The sequence below is a fragment of the Drosophila subpulchrella genome, chromosome 3L (genome assembly GCF_014743375.2).
Source record: "Drosophila subpulchrella strain 33 F10 #4 breed RU33 chromosome 3L, RU_Dsub_v1.1 Primary Assembly, whole genome shotgun sequence".
Classification (NCBI taxonomy): Eukaryota; Metazoa; Arthropoda; class Insecta; order Diptera; family Drosophilidae; genus Drosophila; species Drosophila subpulchrella.
This window is the reverse complement of record NC_050612.1, coordinates 24,411,909-24,432,339: the sequence shown is the minus strand read 5'-3', so window position 1 is coordinate 24,432,339 and position 20,431 is coordinate 24,411,909. Positions and strand designations below refer to the sequence as shown.

Below are 20,431 nucleotides of genomic sequence, written 5' to 3'. Positions count from 1 at the left end.
CGATTTCCAAGAAATTTTGATGACTTATACAAAATTCCAGTATACCTGTAGTTGTTTTGAAGGGATTTCGGATTAAACCTTCTTCAAGAAGGTATATATTGTAATATTTTTAAGCTAATATAATTCTGAACTGATCTTTATATTAAAACCAATTAAAGATATTTTCCTGGGACATCTCTTAATAACAGTGCCCCGAACCAAATCTAAATGCTATTAGGGTTTACGATCACAGGGCATTACGAAACTGAATTTTTTGGCAAACACCTTTGAGGCCATAAGGGGTTCTTCCGCAGCGGAAACGGAAAAGTGGGTAAATGTCTGCTCTATAAATAAGGTACGGGATCTTTTGCCATTTCGCTAGGGGGTCATAGGCAATCTGAGGAGCCGTAGCTGCGTTTTGTTGCGTATTTTGCCTGCAATGCGATCGCGTAATTTTCCATTGCAACTATTGCGATCGATCGACACTCGCCGATCAGCATTAAGGCAAACTTAATTATGCGATTTATTATGCAAATATATACACGCGGGCACATATATGTATGTAGAAAGCTGAAGCTTTCAGGCAAACAGCAGCCGCATCCGAGTCTGAATCCGGCCACAACTGATCACGTTTTCGCCGGCTGCCCGAGATACTCGTAATCGCAGGGCGATAGTTCCATTGACATCGCCAGACCGGCCCGGCTCCACATACTACGGTATCTATATAGTACAATTAACTGGCTAGTCGGTAGGCGCTAACGCCACACCGTCTGATATCGCCTGTCTGTTGATAGTCGGCCCTATAGAACTCCCCAAACACAGAAACCCTAAAAATAGTCAGACGAAACCTCTTCATTATTCCCATGTTAATCGCCGAACAAACAGAAAGGTGCCACTTACTCTTATCAACACCTGTTTGTCGAACCATCGACGCAGAGTCGAGAGTTTGGATAGTCGAGTGTTTACTGTGGCTAATGTATTTGGATTTCAAGTCGCCGTGTGCCTCTAAGTCAATGGCGTTTTGTAATACCTTGCATTTGATTAAGTAATTAGCAGGCGACACCTTGACTGAGGGGAGAGAACTTTTTATGGGTTCTAGTTTAAGGTTATTTCTTACAGAAGGGAGAAAGTTGCTGCCGAAAAGGAAATATTTATAGCTTTTTTGTAGGGTCGTCCTTACCAATGAATAATCATATTTTTAGGGGTAAGCACTTTCAATAATTTTTCAAATTTATTCCTTTATGCAAACTTTTTTTTTTAACTTTCTTTGTTAACCTTTAGAAGTTCAAGGAATTCTTGCTATAAACCAAATATCACCTGCCTTATATAATCGAATTTTGTGCAAAAAAATAACAACACCTAATTGACTGGTTCCAAAATGCCAAATTGTATCTGGTAGCTGATAAAATACTTTTGCATAATTTCGGAGCTGACTTTTTTGGATTGCTACCTGATAAGCAATTAAAGAAACATTTAAGTTATCGTGCGATTAAAAAAAAGGTGGCGTGATTGTTATACATTTTAAGTTTATTTAAATACAAGTATAATCTTTAGATTTTTTCTGTGTTTCTTAAGATGTGGAGTATACTTATGCTGCGTGGTTACATAAGAACGATGGTGCTGGAAGTACTTGTTGAAAAGTACCCTTCTGACATAAATATAGATATATTCATTTTTTTATAAACTAAGTTACATAACTTTTTATATTTATTAGGTTGTACTTTTTTATGATATGAGAGAAAGGAAAAAAAATTGGCAATGCCAACATAAAAGCAACATCAGCTATAAAGCAATTCCGCCTTTCTTCGCGACCAGCGATAACGGTATAAACCGACGAACATTATTTCCCCATCCCCCCACCTCCCCCTAAAATGTTCATTAATGGTTCCGGTTTATGCGACATTAAAATAAAAGTGAGAGAGGAAAACTCAAGCTGAAAAATATGCTCAAACATTGCATTCAATGTTAAATGCGTGCGTTGCACTGCCCAGATACAAATGTATCTGTAGATGGGCATGTGTACAGACAAAGATAGAGATACAGTGCTGGCTGTAGATACAACTAGAAACGCGTAGACAAGTTTGAAATTTACATGGCCGCCGCATGAGTCAGTGGGCTACGAAATTTCTCAGACAAAATCTGTTTGAGTTTTCTGTATCTAGAGAAATTTTCGCGCAACCAACAAGTGCGCACTTAGAATTTTGGCACAAATTTTGATTCAATTAACCTTCCATTTTCGGTAAGGTCTTGACTGTCAACTGTTTTCCATTATTCTACATAGTTCTATTATTCTATAATATTTTTCTTGGGAGTGGCTATTTAGATGGTCACTGAACCTAATGTAAAACTTCTTGGAAAAATGTATGCCAACTGTTTATTTGCACTTCATTGTTGGTTTTCTGTCAGCTTTTTTCTCATGCGAACGGATATTCATATGATATTTGTTTATTTTCATTAGCTCCCCTTATGTTAGGATGCATTTGTTCAAGTAACTCCCTTCTAGACCGACCAGTGAAATATTTGTTAGCTTGTTATATTTAAAGAGTCGCGTAGGTCTCAATTGGGTCACCTTTTGGCTTATCAATGCCTGTGCATATAAAAAATAATAATGAAATAAGTAGGAATGCAAGGTTAACTGGACAAAAGCGATTGTTTAAATACCTTAACAAAAGAACTGAGATCAAAGTGAAATTTGAGTTAAGGCATAATAATTATTAATACTTTATACTCGGTAAATAAGTCTACAAATATGAAATTATGAAAATGTTTGAATTTAAAAACCTAAAAACGATACATTCATTTAATACATTAAATCAATCGTCATATTAAAAAATATCATATTTACACCATTATTTTTGCTTAAAAACCTTCTCTGAAGCTTTGTTAAGAAAGAGTCACACCTTTTACTAGGGTATTAAGCACAGATTATTATTAATATACCTTACATATATTTGTATAATTATACAGACTCATGTTTAAATATAAATTACAACAGACGGCGAACACGATTGTAAAATAGGAACACAAAAACCCACATCAAAATAATCAACAGGAAAATGCCTCTGAAAATTTTCCACCCCAACCTACGTTTTATATGCGCAAAATAAAGATCAGAAAGGTTCAATGGGTTTATCGGCTGACCCTTTACAGTTTTTGCTGATGTTAATGTTAATGTAAAAGTGTGTATTTCGTAGTATTTTACGTCACTCCAAGGAGTCTAATTGTGGGCGTCTCTATAGAAGACACGTGCAAAGCCAAGTGACATGAAAAATAAAATACTTGGTCAGGTTTAACTTATAGACTGGCTAGGACATAAACCTTTATAACTGGTTGATTGGAGAGTTATTAGGAAATTGGCAAGGGGTACAACAAAAATGAAGCAAATATTTCCGGCGATAATGACTGCAAACCTTATCTGATCAGCTAACGCCCACTAATCAAGCGGATTGTAAATTAATCAAAAACAAACCAAAAATAAACTTTCCGCTAAGTTGATTTTCCTCCACTTTGGCTGATTGTTGCGAATATTTTTCAACGCCTACACAGGATTTCGGGAAACGACACCTGGCTACAGACAGAAACATATTTGATACTTTTTTCACAAGACAGAAAATAAACGTAATAGTTTTATGCCTCTCACAGTTAAATAGTTGATCATAAGTCAATGCAATTTAAAAAAATATTTTAATTATATATATTTGCCATTATTTCTAATAAATTACAAACATTAAATATTATTTTATTAAAAATATAATCCATTAATATTGTTACCTCCTTTTAGCAACATTTTATCTGTGTGTAGAAGTAATTCAAAATCAGCGAGGCTGTTACTTAATTTAACGGTGGCTGGGAATTTTCTTTAGTCTTAAATTTTTCTTTCTTATTTTTACCAACAACCATTAGCTTTTATAATCGGTCGTTGACAAAGAACAAATTTGTTTTGTGGCGCTGTGGAGGGAGATTAAGTTGTTGTTGCCAGCCGGTCGTGCGCCCAACTAAAAAAACAAATAAGAATCCTGCCTTCTCTTCAATGTTAAGTTCAATGACTAAATTTAAAATCTGTATTCTTTTTGTTTTACTTTTCGTTGGTTGTCCTCAAGAACCCCGGACAAGGTTTAATCAGCCCGATTGTCTGTTATCACCTCTATGAAAATATATGCTGTGATGGCCTAGTTTCTTCATCGTTTTTGTGGAAGATGGTGCAAATGGGAGGGGCAGAGGTGTGAGCCCAGGGGTAAGGTCAATTATTAAATTTAATAATGAATAACGCATATGAAACTGAGTCCCATACGTACGTAAGTGGGGAAAGTCCGGCTTTGAAATTTTTGTACAATCATTGGGAACCATTATGGTTTACTTTAAATTGTTTATAAAATAATAGATGAAACAATGTTATAGATTAACGAAATATTTTATATTAAACTTATTTTGTTTAAAAGTTAAGTTAAGTTCAATAATTTAATTTCCTTTTCATTTGTTATTTTGCACATTTCGTTAAATTGCTTTCGCTGATAAACTTTGACAGCTGTGTTGGTGGTCTAATTCTGTCGAATTTTTAATATTAATTAATAATGCCATAAAAGCCAATTAAAAATTCCAGTCTTTTGTGAGATAAGAGATGCTCAAGGAAAAACCTCGGACTGCCACCTAACTAAAACCTGAAATGATCCTATACCTGTAATCACCTGCTGATCGACTGATCGTTTGTGATCAGGTCTAGTTCCGCTTGGGGGGTCAGAAGATCATCGATCAAGGGCCTTAAATAGATTCCCCAGGGCTTACCGAATCCTAGGGTATATTTTTAGATGGAACTTTGCCTTCCGGATTCTGTTATTGAACTGCAACCGATCACGCCCCCCTAATCAGGGCCGGTAATCGCATTAGCCCAGCAAAATCCCCAAGATTCGCTGAGCCCGGGTTTCCAGGCCCTAATCGGGACTTAGGTTTGCCGCTGGCGCCGCTGTCAAACAGGCTGGAAAAAGTCGCTCACGTTGCTCGGATTCCCGGGCATATAGTATCACCACTATCAGTCAATTTAACGATTTCGAATTTAGATTTCTGGGCAGGCCGGGGGCGATTAGTTAACATTTGTTTTCAGCGTGTCCAGCTATGGAAAAAGGCCCAGAGCCCGAGACAGATGAGATAATTCTAATTAGTGCCGCCTGCACGGACACACACCCTCCTTTTGCGCCTAGTTTGTATTTATAGAGACAAGGTTTATGGGTCTGTTGTGCCCACCTCCAATCTGGGATTACAGTAGCCGCCGGACTCTGCCTCGAAGGCCTCGAATGTTGCTCCAAAAACTGTCGAGATCGGCTTTATTTTGAATCGTGGCGATAGGGCAGTGCAGGTGGGTCCCATGTGGGGTTCAAAGGGGTGTGTTTCGGTGGGCGTTCAGGTCCCGATCGCCCGATAAGCATTGGAAATGTGTTTAGATAGTGGGCCATGACAGACAGAATGCTGGCACAAACAAATTATGCAGCAACTTTCGAGCTTTTTTTTGATACGGCATTGCTGTTTAAAAATGGTAAAAACGTAGTACTTATAATGCTTTGTTGAAAATAAAGTCTAGCAATTGTGAATAAGTTAGCCTATGGTATATTAAGGGATATTAAAGATACAAGAACACTTCGCCTAAAACAACGAATTGTAATTATATTAAAAATTTATTCATTTCGTTCAAAATTCTTCTACCCAAATTTTTCTTTAGAAAAAGACAATTTAGTTTTTCTTACTAACAAATTTCTGATTAAGTAAATATATATATATATTTCTAATTTAATAATTCGATTCCTTTTGGCCTCGAATCGAATTTAAATATGAATTCAATTGGCGCCAAATCGTGCTTACCTCAATTTTACTTTACTTTTCACATGTCGAATAACGTGTAAAATGTAGAGAAGTAGATACATCGATAGTTGCGAAAATCGAAGACATCGTTGTTCATATCGATTTGGCCCCACCTCTAGAGCAAAATCAAAACAAGCAAAAAATAATTAATAACTTAGCTTAGAAAATCCCCAAAAACAAAGGACAACGGCAACATGGTATGTTCCATAAGTAAGCCCAGTAAAACACCAATTTAGCCGCTGCTCGGTTTGCAATCTTCGGGTTTATTTAGACACTGATATAATTAAGAGGACTTCAACTTTGGCTGTTCACACATTTCAAGGGGAGGAAAACGCTGCGATGGGGAGTTTTAGTAATCCGGAAGAATCGGTGGTTCCGGGGACCTTTTGCCGCCCCACGAGTGGAACCGCTGCTTCTTGCCCAGCACCACGGAGTTCCGCTTCTCGTCGCGCTGCAACTGGGACTTTATGCGACACCTTTCGATGACCGCATCCCGGATGATGGATGAGAACTCCGCGTCCCCAAACTGGGCCATTAGGAGGCGGAAGAAGGCCCAAATCTCGCCCCGCTGGGAGGTGGGTGGTGGCGAGTAGTGTCGGAAGAGCCAGCCCTCGGAGTCCCCGTCCTGGCCACCAGGTCTCGCATTGTAGGCATCGCACACGTCCTCGAAACTCAGGATCGCCTGCAGAATGAACCGGCGATACTTGGAGAGCTGCAGCTCACAGGTGGCCAGCTCCGAATCCTGTCCAGAAATCGGCGACGGAAGACTGGCGCCATAAATCGCACGGCCAAGGGCCAGGAACACCAGGCACAGTACTATCTTTGCCATCTTCACCAGCGGTTTAAGCCGTCTTAATCCTCTCGGCCAACTGCGTGGTTCGGCGTCCTGGAAGGCTGCTTATATAGCCACTCGATCCGCAAAGCCACTGCCACCATCACCAACACCACCCACCCACTTTGAAGTCCATAAAATAATTATAAAACGTTTGTCGTTCGCATTTTCTAAGCCGTTACACACGTCGCTAAATAAATACGAGTGCGTATTAATAAGCGTCCCTACGTTTCTCCACTTTCCCCCGCACTTTTCCCCCCAGACAATGGCAACAAGTGTCATAAATTTTCACTCGCTTAGCTCGCTTTTACCCACCCGAACTTGAGTTTATTAATCCTGCCCAGAGATAAACGTGACGTGCACTTGAAACTGAGACGAGCTCCCCAAACGGGCCTTCCTTATATGGGTAAACTTGCTCCCGGAAAGGGTGCCCAACCCCCAAAGTTTTTGCCCACCCCTTTTTTGCGCTCGCCACTTGTACAAATTGCTCGCTGATTAGCAGGCAAGCGTATGAAATTAATCATATGCAAATATCGTCGACTTTTCCTTTCCTTGACGCGACGTTCTGGCTGTCGTGGGAGTTCTTGGGATACAGTGCTATCCCTAAAGGGTATCATTAGTTTACAGCTCGCGTGAGTCTCGTAATGCTGACCCAAATTGGGCCAAATAGCTGTCTAGTCTTCCAGTTGCAGGAAATATGGTATATACTATTTTTATTTATTATAAATATAACTTATTTTGTAAGCCATTTTCTTGGTAACAGAAGTACATAAAAACCAAAATAACTATACATTTAATTTATCATTCTTTTAGTGGTTTAACTAACACGTTGTTCTAATATCTAGTCCAAGCCCACGTTGTATATCTGACTTTTCAAGGGTATTTCTAACTCCCACGACACTTCCTTTATGCTTTTTCTAAGAGCTCTTCATTTCAAGCCCACTTATTGAAGCGTTCCGGTCTTTAATTTACTTGGAAACGTGATGGGACAATTTGGCTGAGGGCGTATGCTCTAGAACTGAAAATAGAAATAACTTTAAGTAATTGCCTAAATTGTATTTGACCTTTGCAGAAATTCCGCTTCTGTGGCGAGGGCGATTGTCCCGACTGGGTCCTAGCTGAGATTATATCCACACTATCCAACTTGACCATTGAAAACTTGGAACAACTCAGCGATCTGGTGGCCCTGAGAATTTGTGGACAGACATTTGAGGTTTGTCAATATTGGTGTATTTTTTAAATATAATACTAATTGTTAATTTTTAGGAATCTAAAATAAAATCGCTGACATCCACACTTACTAATGAGGGTAAAACCGCGGTGGCCTGCATCCATTTTATGCTGATCAACGCAGCTCGCTACAGCTGCACCGAAAGTATTTTTGGAGAGGAGATTCAGCAATTGGGACTCCCCAAGGATCATGCCGCAGCCATGTGCAGAGTCCTACAAAAGCATTCCGCTGCCATCCGCCAAACACTAATAGATAAGGCATTCAAAAGTGGGTTTAACTTAATGGATTTTTAACTTTATTTAATAACTTTATTACCCTTCAGTTAACGAACTGCAAAGCGTTCGCGATATAACCTCGCCTGGTCAAACGCCTCCGAATTATACCACCTTGGAACTGAAAATCTCGCAAGAACTGGTCGATGGCCTGCCAAAGGACACCACTCATGTTGTCAACATAGATCGCGCCCAAGCGAAGGCTCTGCTGGCGGAGCTTAAGCTGGCACGCGATGTAATGCAGAAATACGAAAACAACCCAGATTCCTAAAAATATAAATGTGCTTGAATCACCTGTGATTGGTCAGTTTCTGTCTAGACTATTTGGTAAATTTTTAACATCTTGTTTGTTTACAATTGTATTCAGTTATGTGATCCTCAAAATGTTTATAGAAATGATTTCCATTCTAATTGGATAGCTAAATTACAATAAATAAATTTAATCAAAAATTAATAAATTTCTGCCATAGGAAATACGAAAAAATCACACATGAAAATATACCAAAATTTGAACCCTCTTTTAAAAAAATATTTGTATCTAGAATACACTTTAAATCCGGGTCTAATATAATAAAAGTTATGAAATCTAGAAGCGCAGTTTTGGGGTCATATTCTGAAAGCAATTGGAAATACGGAAAATTCGAACATGAAAGTGGATTAAAATTTGGACCCTCTTTTAAAACAAATATTTGAATCTAGTATATTAGAGAACTCAAACACAAACTCATAGAGGTATCCCACTTTAAAATCGGACTACAGTAAATAAAGTTATGGAATCTAGAAGTGCACTTTTGGGGTCCCATTCTGAAACCCATTGGAAATACGGAAAATTCGAACATGAAAATGGGTTAAAAATTGGACCCCCCTTTTAACAGTAATGTTTGAATGTAGAATATAAGAGAATTCAACCACAAACTCATAGAGGTATCCCACTTCAAAATCGGACTTTAATAACTCAAGTTATGGAATCTAGAAGTTCAGCTTTGGGGTCTCGTTCTGAAAGCCATTGGAAATACGGAAAAATCCAACATGAAAGTGGGCTAAAAATTGGACCCCCGTTTAACAGTAGAATTTGAATGTAGAATATAAGAGAATTCAACCACAAACTCATAGAGGTATCCCACATCAAAATCGGACTTTAATAACTCAAGTTATGGAATCTAGAAGTTCAGCTTTGGGGTCTCGTTCTGAAAGCCATTGGAAATACGGAAAAATCCAACATGAAATTGGGTTAAAAATTGGACCCCCGTTTAACAGTAGAATTTGAATGTAGAATATAAGAGAATTCAACCACAAACTCATAGAGGTATCCCACTTCAAAATCGGACTTTAATAACTCCAGTTATGGAATCTAGAAGTTCAGCTTTGGGGTCTCGTTCTGAAAGCCATTGGAAATACGGAAAAATCCAACATGAAAGTGGGCTAAAAATTGGACCCCCGTTTAACAGTAAAAATTGAATGTAGAATATAAGAGAATTCAACCACAAACTCATAGAGGTATCCCACATCAAAATCGGACTACAATAACAAAAGTTATGGAATTTAGAAGTGCAGTTTTGGGGTCCCATTCTGAAACCGATTGGATAAATCGAACAGGCATATTTGAATAAAGGCGCCTTCAACCAAACAATTTGATGGGTCTCGCAGCTTAGAATTCATGTAAATAAAAATTATAGATGTTCCGTAAGCCAGCACTAGGTGTCGCTTCCCATAAATGTAGAAATTTATAGCGGAGCGAATTCGAACAAATACGTCATTCGCAGCGAGGCAAATTCAAAGAACCCTTTATTCAAAAATTTGAAAAACTTTTATAAAGAACATCGGACAATTTTTTTTTTCTCCCTGTTTTTATAATTTTTTGAAGCCGTGACCGATGCATATCTAACCAATACGATACTGAGTTATGTTCATCTATTTTATCAAGCCCCTTCCTTCAGGAAACTATAATGTTTAATATATTTAGTCTTCTAAAACAAAAAGCTTTTTAAAAGCCAGGATCGAGAAAAACGTTTAGTTGTTTAAAAAAACGCTATAATTTAAAATTGTTTATAAATTCAATTACCTGTTACTCAATTATCAAAGAAATCCCACCCATAAATGTCATGAAAAGCCAACCGCAGATTTAACCCTTTCAGCCAATATTTAACCCAAAGGAGGCACACTCATATCGTTGCAAATGCCCGTGAACTGTGTCAAATTTAATTAACTGGACTGCAGCATTTTAGTGCCCGTGCAGCCTGATTATTAATTACGGCATAACGTGCGGCGTAAATAAAGTGAAATTTGTTAATAAAAGACCCGGAAAAAGAACCCTTTTCGTGGAATCGGGCTTCACCTTGCTCCTGCTTTCCACATTTGCTTATCATCCGCTTTGGCCACGGCAATTACCGTTCGCATCCTTTGGCCATCTTTCCGCTTCCGGTTATTAAAATTATCTGCAGCGGCCGAAGGGAGGTGGAAAAAATAAAGAAAATTTCAATTAAAAGTATACAAAAAACAGGAATAAATTAATTTCACTTGCTGGCTCTTTCTTTCCTTGGTGGATTTTCTAATTATGAGCTTTGGCTGCAGCAGCTGCGGAGGTTAAAAGTTGCCTTTTTCATTTTTTATAGCAAATTTTGTTGTATTATTTTTTCAATTAAACTTGACCATGTCAAAAGTGAAAAAAGACGCAGAGAAGTCGGCGACATTTTTTGATTGCTGCGTTTTCTTTTTGGTTTTTTCCCTATATTTTCATTTTATTTTTCTGAATTTTTTCTGCCTTTGGCCACATGTTGCTGACACTTGCAGCAGTCGCTGGGATGGATCCTACTTCCCTTCCTCCTCGAATTTTCATTCCCTTTGGAACTTTGATTTATGATGCCCAATGAAAGAAACTCAGCAATGCCCCCCATTGGCATTGTCACCTGTTCTTTAATTAAATTTCTCCTCAAGGTCTCGTTGAACTGCTGCATTGATTTCTGGCCCCTTTCCAGCACGGTGCAAATATCATATACGAAGGTAAATAAATGTTCCACGTAGCTCTGTTCCAATTATCCCGGCAACTATTTACCCAGCATTTAGTTGGCGGTGCCTCGTTCTCATTTCCGACCTTCGTGCGCGCAAAATGATATCTAAACACTCGCCGGCATGGGTGTTGGGCGCAGAATTCGTGTAAACAAGGCGGCAATGTCAACAGAAATGGTTCACATAATATGGTAAGGAGGTGAGGTAACTGGGGGAGGACCGGTTGGCAGAAACTTGTCTGTCAAAGAGAGTGGGGAGATGCCTAAATAGGGTGGGAACAGCAGTTCCTGCAGTACAAAAATTACAACTTACCTATTAAACATTAAAAAATATTAGTTTTAGAGGAATCTGAATTTTGTCAGCTAAAATGAGGGCTTTATAAAATATAAGGAAGATTGTACTTTCATTTTATGTAAGCTATTTAGGGTCACTTGAGCTAAAATTCATTCTCAACACAAATCAACACTTCAGAGGGCATAATTATTAAAAATGAGAAAGCTGTGACTTTACTGGTTAAACTCATTATTAATTCTTAAAATGATTGCAAAAGTTTTACAAATATTAAGATATATGACTAGCTTAGAAAAATTTTACGTTGAGGCGCATTAGATTGACATGAATTTAAATCAGTTACTAAAAATATAGATACGTTCTAAATAACTTTGTAATACCATTTATAAGAAAAACCTAAAAATAGAGTCAAGTCCATTAAATAAAACTGTACTTAAACCCTTAAAATGGCGTTAAAAATTTCAAAGTTTGTAATCTGTAATTTAAATTTTATTAATATAATCCAGATAAAATAAAAATTAGATCTACCCTCGTTCGTATTCCCTGCCAACCTGGGATACCGCAACCCGCAACCGATTCCGTCTGGCAACGCCCAAACATGTGTAGCGTTATGTCAGCATAGTCCACCCACCGATCCGAAACGGCACCCAGCTCCCCAGCCATCCTCACATCCCAAACATCCCAGCCATCCTGCAAAAGGCTGTCGCATTACGCGCCTGTTACCATATCTTTACAACTGTATCTGCAGATCGTCCTCCACGCACTTGTATGACAAAGCACAAAACTTAAAAACCTTATGCATGTGATTTGAGGGGTGATTTTGTTTGGGCGGAGGACACAAGTGTTAGCCTTTTGTCTACGGTTTTGTTGGTGGTGGAGGCCGGAAATCCTTCTTGTTGCTCGGTTGCTGCTTCCGTTCCGGTTTTTAGTTCGTCGATGATGCGATGTAGCACCCCCTGCGATGATTTTTGGGGTGGTTCGCCACCCCCCGAATGTCCTTCAGAAGGGGGAATATAACTTTTTGACTTTTTCAATTTGACTCTCTGTGTTTTTGGGTCTTCCTCGACCGGTTACCCTAGGCGTAATAATGAAATAAACGTTTCGCTAAATGCCTACGTATTTTGCACTGAGGGAAAGCCGATTGCTCGCCGGGTGGTGGGAGTGGATCTCATTCAATTAATTCGATGGGATTTTGGTTTAAGAGCTCATTGTGCGGAGAAATGAATCAAGTAAAGGCTTCTGGCGGGGTGACCACAAATGATTTAAGAGATAAATGTACTTAAATATAACACAATTTTTTATACGGATCCATTTTTAATTATAATTATTAAATTTTAGTATTTCTTATTAAAACAGAAACCACTTTCCAATGTACTTTGTATAAATGAAGAAATATTTCAATAAACTATTAAACGAAATTGTAAAATACATTTTGTGCACCCAATAAAGTAATCATATGAACTGAAGACTTTCTTTTTCCACACCTTCCAACTGGTCACACCTGAGAACATCGAAAAGTGGGTGGAAAAATCCCCCGCTCCTTTGCCCAAAAGCTGGTGGAGATTGACTGCTCCACATTAATCAACGCATAAATTTAACGCATTATTATTTATGTTCCTCCCACTCGCGAGCAGGCCGCGCTTGTTTCATTTTCGAAATAGAAATTGTTTTACAAATGTCACGTGTACTGAGACCAACCCCAGCCCCTTCCATCCCCAAAAATCTCTGCAATGCTGAACAAAATAAATGGCGCTAAAATGATTCAATTACCCAAAACGGAACAAGAGCAAAGAAAACGAATTTTTTCAGGGGAACAGGTGGCCAGGCAGGCGACAAATTCTTGGCTAAAATTTTTAGACGTGTTTATTGGCGGGATGCAGCGAGGAAAGGGAGCGTGGCACACACCTGTGAAAATGTAATAAGCGAAAATAAGATTTTAATTGCCAGCGTTTATGGGTCGCGCCGAATGCCATTTTAATACCCCAACTCTGGCGAGTTCTTTCTTAAATTTAAAGATTTGTGATGAAAATGTATTTATTAATAAACTACCTAAGGTTTTTTATTTATTAAGTTGTAATTAAAAATCACAATCAGTTTTCTAAGTTTTTATTTGAAAGAGCTAGAACATTTTACAAAAACATATTACTCTGTTTTAAATTAAGTTGATATTGCAATAAAATATTTAATTTTATATCATTTTATTTATGGCTTGCAAACACCGATATATATAAAACTCTCGTTAAAATCATAACAATCAACACAGACCCAAAACTGTTAAAGCTACATTGTCCACATTGTTTCAATATTTATCGGATAGGAAATAAGAAAGGCTTATGCTTTGTTTAGTCCTTGAAGTAAATACATTTTCTATACACTTACTACAATAATTATTTTTTTTAAAAATGGAACTGCTCACCTCTTTAAGACGTACAAACATTGGTTCCTTTTGACCTGCTTAGTTCCTGAAATATCGCAAACTGATGTTCTAATTGCCATGTGGATTCATTAGTTGGTTCTATTTGATTTTCACCTAGTTTCAGTGAGAGCTTCGATTCCTAGCTACAATCGCCAGATTGGAATCCTTGTTTGTCCTGTTCCCTGTCGTCTTTGGAATGGTGCGTATGCTGAGTATCTGTGTGCTTTCGCTTTGGTTGCATCCACTGGCAGGCGAGGCTAATGCGCAGTTTCCACTTACCCATCCCCAATTAGTTCACGCTTCGTTAGACCCAAGGGATACTATAGGGTTATCCACTTCCACTTCCTCTTCCCAGCTTCGACCTCATCTTCGGTACTTTTTTTGGTCGGTTTACTGCACTTAATTTAATGTTGTTCTATTGTCAACGCAAGTAAATCAAAGTTGCGACTTTTATTTATGATTTCATTCATGCGCTTTGCCATTAACTAAAGTGGTCTTCCAAAGGAGAGGGTTGTTGGGGATTTTAAAAATATCGTGATGAGGAGTTGTCTTAAAAATTTGAACAATATGACATCATTTTGAAATATTGAAATCCATTTTTTGCAAAATTGTTATGGGTAATACTCAAAAAAGAGTACAAGATCGTTTTACTATTATACAGTAATTTTACTATTTTTTTTAGTAAAGGGAAATGTTTGCAATTTTGGAGCTGGAACAGATCTTACTGTAAAAATTGTGAAGCTACTATAAAATATAAACCATCAACTTTTCATTGTCAAAATTGTCCAGGAATCAAACAACCCGACGAAGTTATCTATTTTCGTTTGTACGTCTAATGTAAGTCATAAACTCTACATTCCGCCCAAAAATGTCCCGATTAGCCATTTCGAAATCCATTTAGGCCTGAACAATCAGCGCTGGTTCTATAAAAGGAAAATAAAGAGCTTCTTCGGGGCGTTTCCACATCTCTTTGTATACGACTCTTTGTAAATGCTCCACTATTGCAACGATCCTACATACGACTCGTCGGAATTCCTGTGGATCATGTGCATGCAAGTTCAACGGTTTGGATGCGGAGTTCCAGTTCCCAGTTCCTGTAGTAAAAAAGGTTCTCGCTGCGAGGGCGGATCGTGTCGCAGGCCAGGATCCTGTTGCAATTCTGGATCCTGCTGCAACTCGGGATCCTGCTGCGGATCATGTGGCCCCTGTGGGCAGCGCTCGAATGGCTGTGCTACCTGCTGTACCTCCTGCTGTGGGATATTCCCCGAAACATGCTGCGGTCCGTGGTGTGAGTCCTGTCTGGATCCTGCCTGGTTCTCCTGGCTGGCCCCCAATATCCACCGAGCCTGCTGCTGTGCTTGCATGCCCTGCTGTCGACCTAGGCGCTGTTGAGATCTTAATATTGGGGCATTTTTGTGGCACTGAAGAATTGGTGGAGTATGCAAAGAAATAAAGTCAAGTGTTAATAATTTCAATTTTAAATAAATTATTTTTTTAATAAATAATCTTAAAAGAATATTGGGTAACATCTATTTTTTTACTGCAGAAATATATTAAGAGCCTATAATTTATATATTATATATATATATATAGAGCCTATAATTTACTATTTGGATAATTTGATATATTTCTTTTGTATTGTGCGTGTTTATTCTAAAGAGTTAACATACAATTTATAGAATACTTTAGCTGATTATAAAAACCACATTATTTATTATTTCAGACCCTAAAACAATTCAATTTAAAAATGAAATCAAAGACCATTTTCCCTTACCAACCCAATAAACCCCACAAGCAGTTCACCTTAGCCTCGCAAATATTCCCCTAATTGAATACAAAATACGAGAAAATACAATTTTGATACCGCCACTGCGTCGCCATATTGTAAAACTATAAAAAAATACCTAAGTACATTGGTATAATTCGTGCAAATCGCAAATCGTAAAAATTGTGCAAAATTTTCCCCAGCGTCGCGGAAAGAACCGCAACAAATTGGGCCAAAAGGGCGAATTAGCCAGTGCGGCATAAAAAAGCCGCATAAAGACGCACTTGCACGGGGATCAGGGCTAATAAAAAATTATAGATTTTCATCTTTGCATATTTAACTTTTATCGCGTGGCAGTTTCACTGGGCTCGTGTGTTTTAGGCCCAATTCAGGTTGCCTTCTGTTGCGGATTTCTTTTGCGGTTTTTATGCTGCCGCAACCTGAGCGGGGCATAAAACAAATGTCATACTCAGGACAGAATTCGAATCATGTGTGCTACCTCAGCCTCTTTCTTCCCAGGCTATAAAGATGTTTCGTATTTTTGCATAATCGCCAATTTTTGATTTTAAAAATTCGCCAGCAGGGAAAAGTAGAGGGTAGAGGATAAATCGTTGCCCTGCCGATGTTCTTGGGTCAACAATAAAAATTCATTTTTATAATCCTTACATGTGTTACGCCATCAATAGCCTAGGTATAAATATTTATTACTATTTTACGATTGATTTAAGTTTGGATTTTCCTTACCTTTTTAGGATGGCTGCCTTCCAGCAGATTGGCAAATAATGTCATTGAAAGTCTTCCTAAAGGTTGATTCAATTTCAAAGGTTTTGACGTTGGAAATGGTAATGTATCAATTTCATTTTGTGATTATATTTCGTAATTTCTTAACAAGAACTCTATAAAATGTATTTTACTGACATTAATCCATTAAAATTCCCTTTTAAGGAATCGTCATTATCATTATCAATTTCTGCCATTTGTTATCCTTTTAAGAAACATTTCATAATAAATGACTGGCAGTCATGTCTTTGCCTATTATATAGAACGTAAATTATCATAAACAAATTAAAAAAGTTCGTGATGTGTCATTTGAAGAGGGGGAAAAGACCAGCTTAACCCCAACAAAACAGGCCGGAGTTTAAGGCCCTCTCGAAAGTAATAAGCAAAGCCCCGTGGGTGGTCCAGGAACCAGAACGCAGAACCCAGAGCCCAGAACCCAGAATCCAAGCCCATCGGAGATGATGATGATGACTCAAGGGCCCGGCCGAGCACCAAACGGATATCCAATTGGAACCGGATCCGTGGCAGGTTGAGTGGTTGAGCGTTGAAACGGAAGCGGCAACACCCACTGGGCTGAAAGCGACCCACTGGGACAGGGATTTTAAATATAATTTGTTTGCCCACCGTATCCGGAGAACACCTCTCGCCCACCAAAAGGGGTTGCTGCCTCAAGTGAATCTCGGCGGGGGCACCCAGGGGATGCTGGCTGCCTTGCTGGGCGTCGTCAGGAGGGGTCGTGCAAAAACAATCAGTCAAAATTGTTGCCAACTTGACTTACTGAAGGTCTCGTATAATTTTCATAATTTGATTACATTACGAAATGAAAACAAAGTGAAAAAAAAAGTTTTGGTCATCGAAGATCGAACACTCTAACTAGCATTTGAAAATACATTAAAAATTTTGTTTAGATAATTTAATTGCTTAAATAAACGTAAGGAGTACCACCAATAAATATATAAATATATTTTGGTATAAACTAATGTTGCATTTCGGTAATTATATTGCTTTGCTAATAAAAATATTACTAAAACTGTGAACAAATATTTTTTCTGTAAAAGTGTGCCCAGATTATACCAAAACTTCCCCTTAAAGCCAATAATATTTAAGGTAAGGAGATAACTTGAAATGTATTTGTTATTACAATATTTAATAAACTGATCACTATAATATTCTTCACTTAGTCGTTTTCCTTAAAACACAAGGTATTCTGTACCCATTCTAGCCATCATAAGGTCTGAGCACATTTTTTGAAAACGTTAAGTATGTGGTTCCTCTCATTAGTACTTATGCACTCTTCAAAGAAAGGGTATGTCTAGCTAGCTATAACTTGGCCCAGAATTTTTTGGCCGGGCCTGTGGGCGAATTGGCGACACGTGACCGGATCACGTGTCCACACCACCCAGGCGGCGTGTCAACTCTCATGTAATCACGGCAAACATGTGGCCTTGGGACTGTCCGCCGACATCGGACATCCGACCGATATCTGATATGATGCCCAATGAAATTGCCATTAAGCGTTTAATAGTTGGTCTGTTGGCAAGTTGGGGGTGGGGTGGGATGGGGGATGGGCGATGGGCGGTACCGATGGGCGTTGTTTTTGCGGTCGGCCGCGTGCCGTCGCCTCATCATTCATTGGTATAATGGTGGATAAGGCTCGGTCCTTTTTAATGCTCATGTAAATTATGCGCCAAAAAATTACAAAATCTAAGCGAAGAGATAACGATTTTAAAGAATTTACAATCGCGTGGGATTCTGTTGTGACTGCCAGCGGGTGAAGGCCATTAGGGAAACTTTTTAGGGAAAGAGGGTTGGCAAGGCTTTGGTGGATGGTATATGTTTTTCTTCGAAAGGTATTAACTTAACACGTGTTGAGATTTTTTGCATGGTTTGCTTGTATCATAGGTTTTGGGGATTTGTTTTAAAGTCATCAGAGTTTGGGATTACTGGAAGGAAATGGGAAATTTATTTTTGTATTAAATGCATTTGTTGAAAAGAAAATATTTTTAGAGCCTTATTTTTATTTATCTACCCATCCAATTTCCGTAGGTTCTTAAACACATACTAAATATTTATGTTTATATTTCATCCTTCAATTTCATAAGGTATTCGTATCCCCCCTTATAGAAGGAACTTAGCCGAAATGTTGCCATCTCGTGACTGCAATCAATCTCAGTCTCGCTGCAGCATTGCGAAGATTAATTAATTTGTATTAACATATACGCAGCCACCCACCCACGTTCATAGGGAGCAATAACTGATGTCGGACTATAATTAATCAAATGAATTACATGAGGCAGCCCCTCACGGAGCAATAATCATATGCGTAGCAACAACATGGAAATCAAATCACAGGCCAGGAAATGCGTTTGCATGTCAATTACAGCTGGCACCGTACTGCCTTCCCCTTCCCTTATATCTCCCCGCAGTGCCCCGGCCATCCAGTAACATTCAGCTAATATTCAAAGTCAATCGGGCAGGCTCATGAACTTGATGAGTAAACGAGCGAATCGGGAGGGGATTTCCCCAATTATTCATGCCCGACGATTGTATGCAAATCGAATTGCCAAACTCATAATTAGAGGGGGTGGCGAAGGGAATTGGCGGCCTGGATTCTACCAATTTCATGCTAAACATGTTGCCATTTGCTTTTAATAGCTGATAAGCCTGCACGAAGGAATTGATTTTGAAACGAATTGAATTTTTAATGGGTTCAAAGATATCTATTTTGTTTATTAAATCATTTTTTTAATTTTTAGTGGTGGATTGACTTTAGTTACACCTTAAGACTAGTGAAGAACATTAATATTATCGACATTAACAGAATTCGTCTACAACCATAGAAAAAATAAGATTACAAATTAATTTAAAAAAAGTATTTTTGAATTTAGGAATAAGTATAAAAACCTATGGTTTTCCAGTTGGGTTATATATTTCTGGGATCTAGAAAGCTTTCTTATTTATATCATCATTTAAATTTTTAATTTTCTTTCTATAGTTGATAATACCAAGCAAAGAAATTGAATTTCCAACGAATTGAATTTGGAATGGGTTCAAAGAAATATCCTCACCCCTCAATTTTTTTGTAACTTTTGTAAACCGTTGGGTGGGAGATTTATGCACACGCAGCTGTGTGTTGTAATTTTTAGCATTCAGATTCATTTCTAGTTTCATTTTTTCTGGTTCCCCCCACTCGCGATTTATTGGTCGCGATTTTTTTCTATCTTTGCCAGTGGACGAGAGCGCGCATTGAAAACGAATCACGTGAAATCTAAATAGCATCATAAATCAGAAAATGGCGGCAGGTTGAATTCGACTCGCCTCGAGTCAGTTTTTGGTATTCCCGAATTTTGGTTTTCTTTTTGTTATTTTTTGGGAGGGGGGTTTCCTTCTGGCTGGCCAGACAATGATATATGTTGGCCCGAAATGGCGAAACGCGCGCAATAGCGCCCCACTCGCATGTGTATGAAAATTGCCAAAAGCCGAGCCACAAAAAAGGAATCCCGATAGACGGCGTTTGATTGCGTTCCCTGAACCACTCAACTCGGCACCACCCATTTGGCCATTTCCATATTCCGGGGCCAGAGAGGTAACCATCGAGGGTCATTTGCCCAGAATGCGGCCCGGTGGCTTGGAAAATGTAAATTTCCCCCGGCTAGCTAGCTGCTAGCCCATAAATAAATGTTTGAGGCAAGTGGATTGGTTGGATTTCTAGCGGATAGTTTTGTCCTTGGAGACCGTTGGGGCCATACCTTATACGCCTCCTTTTGTTTATTTATTGACGCCGCTCTGCTTGCCAAATTCCTATATAACTTATGAGAACCTCGGTGGTAGCCCCAATGTGAGTGTGCTTTTTTCCCGGCCAATTGATTTATGACATATGCGCAGATTGCCAAAGGAAAATCGCGGAGTGTGTCATAAAATTGGAAAGGAATTAAATACTGAATTTGATGTGATGATGTTGGACACGGATTAAATAACATATTTTCAGTAACGGAAAGTTTTTGGAACA

The 20,431-nt window shown here is 38.5% G+C and overlaps 3 protein-coding genes across 4 annotated transcripts; 2 read left to right on the top strand and 1 right to left on the bottom strand.

Moving 5' to 3' along the window:
- The first annotated feature begins 5,909 nt into the window (after positions 1–5,909).
- Positions 5,910–8,753, top strand: LOC119554859 (COMM domain-containing protein 4). Of its 2 annotated transcripts, none has more exons than XM_037865939.1 (4): positions 5,910–6,026; positions 7,734–7,874; positions 7,928–8,159; positions 8,215–8,753. In XM_037865939.1, the coding sequence occupies exons 1-4, from the start codon at positions 6,024–6,026 to the stop codon at positions 8,433–8,435; spliced, it is 597 nt and encodes a 198-aa protein (XP_037721867.1). In that variant the 5' UTR covers positions 5,910–6,023; the 3' UTR covers positions 8,436–8,753. The 2 variants fall into 2 exon arrangements, with proteins under 2 accessions (XP_037721867.1, XP_037721869.1); XM_037865941.1 differs by lacking the exon at positions 5,910–6,026 and adding an exon at positions 7,343–7,361.
- LOC119554860 (leucokinin) lies at positions 6,073–6,714 on the bottom strand. The gene has a single exon (XM_037865942.1). The coding sequence runs from the start codon at positions 6,656–6,658 to the stop codon at positions 6,179–6,181; it is 480 nt and encodes a 159-aa protein (XP_037721870.1). The 5' UTR covers positions 6,659–6,714; the 3' UTR covers positions 6,073–6,178.
- Positions 8,754–14,585: 5,832 nt separating the features above from the next.
- On the top strand, positions 14,586–15,359 carry LOC119554344 (keratin-associated protein 5-1). The gene is made up of 2 exons (XM_037865211.1): positions 14,586–14,714; positions 14,779–15,359. The coding sequence occupies exon 2, from the start codon at positions 14,868–14,870 to the stop codon at positions 15,267–15,269; it is 402 nt and encodes a 133-aa protein (XP_037721139.1). The 5' UTR covers positions 14,586–14,714; positions 14,779–14,867; the 3' UTR covers positions 15,270–15,359.
- Positions 15,360–20,431: the final 5,072 nt, after the last annotated feature.

Coding starts and splice junctions, on each gene's coding strand:
- LOC119554344 (XM_037865211.1), top strand. CDS start 14,868: ATGCTCCACTATTGCAACGATCCTACATACGACTCGTCGGAATTCCTG.
- LOC119554860 (XM_037865942.1), bottom strand. CDS start 6,658: ATGGCAAAGATAGTACTGTGCCTGGTGTTCCTGGCCCTTGGCCGTGCG.
- LOC119554859 (XM_037865939.1), top strand. Junction 7,875..7,927: donor TTTGTGGACAGACATTTGAG/GTTTGTCAATAT, acceptor GTTAATTTTTAG/GAATCTAAAATAAAATCGCT. Junction 8,160..8,214: donor AATAGATAAGGCATTCAAAA/GTGGGTTTAACT, acceptor ATTACCCTTCAG/TTAACGAACTGCAAAGCGTT.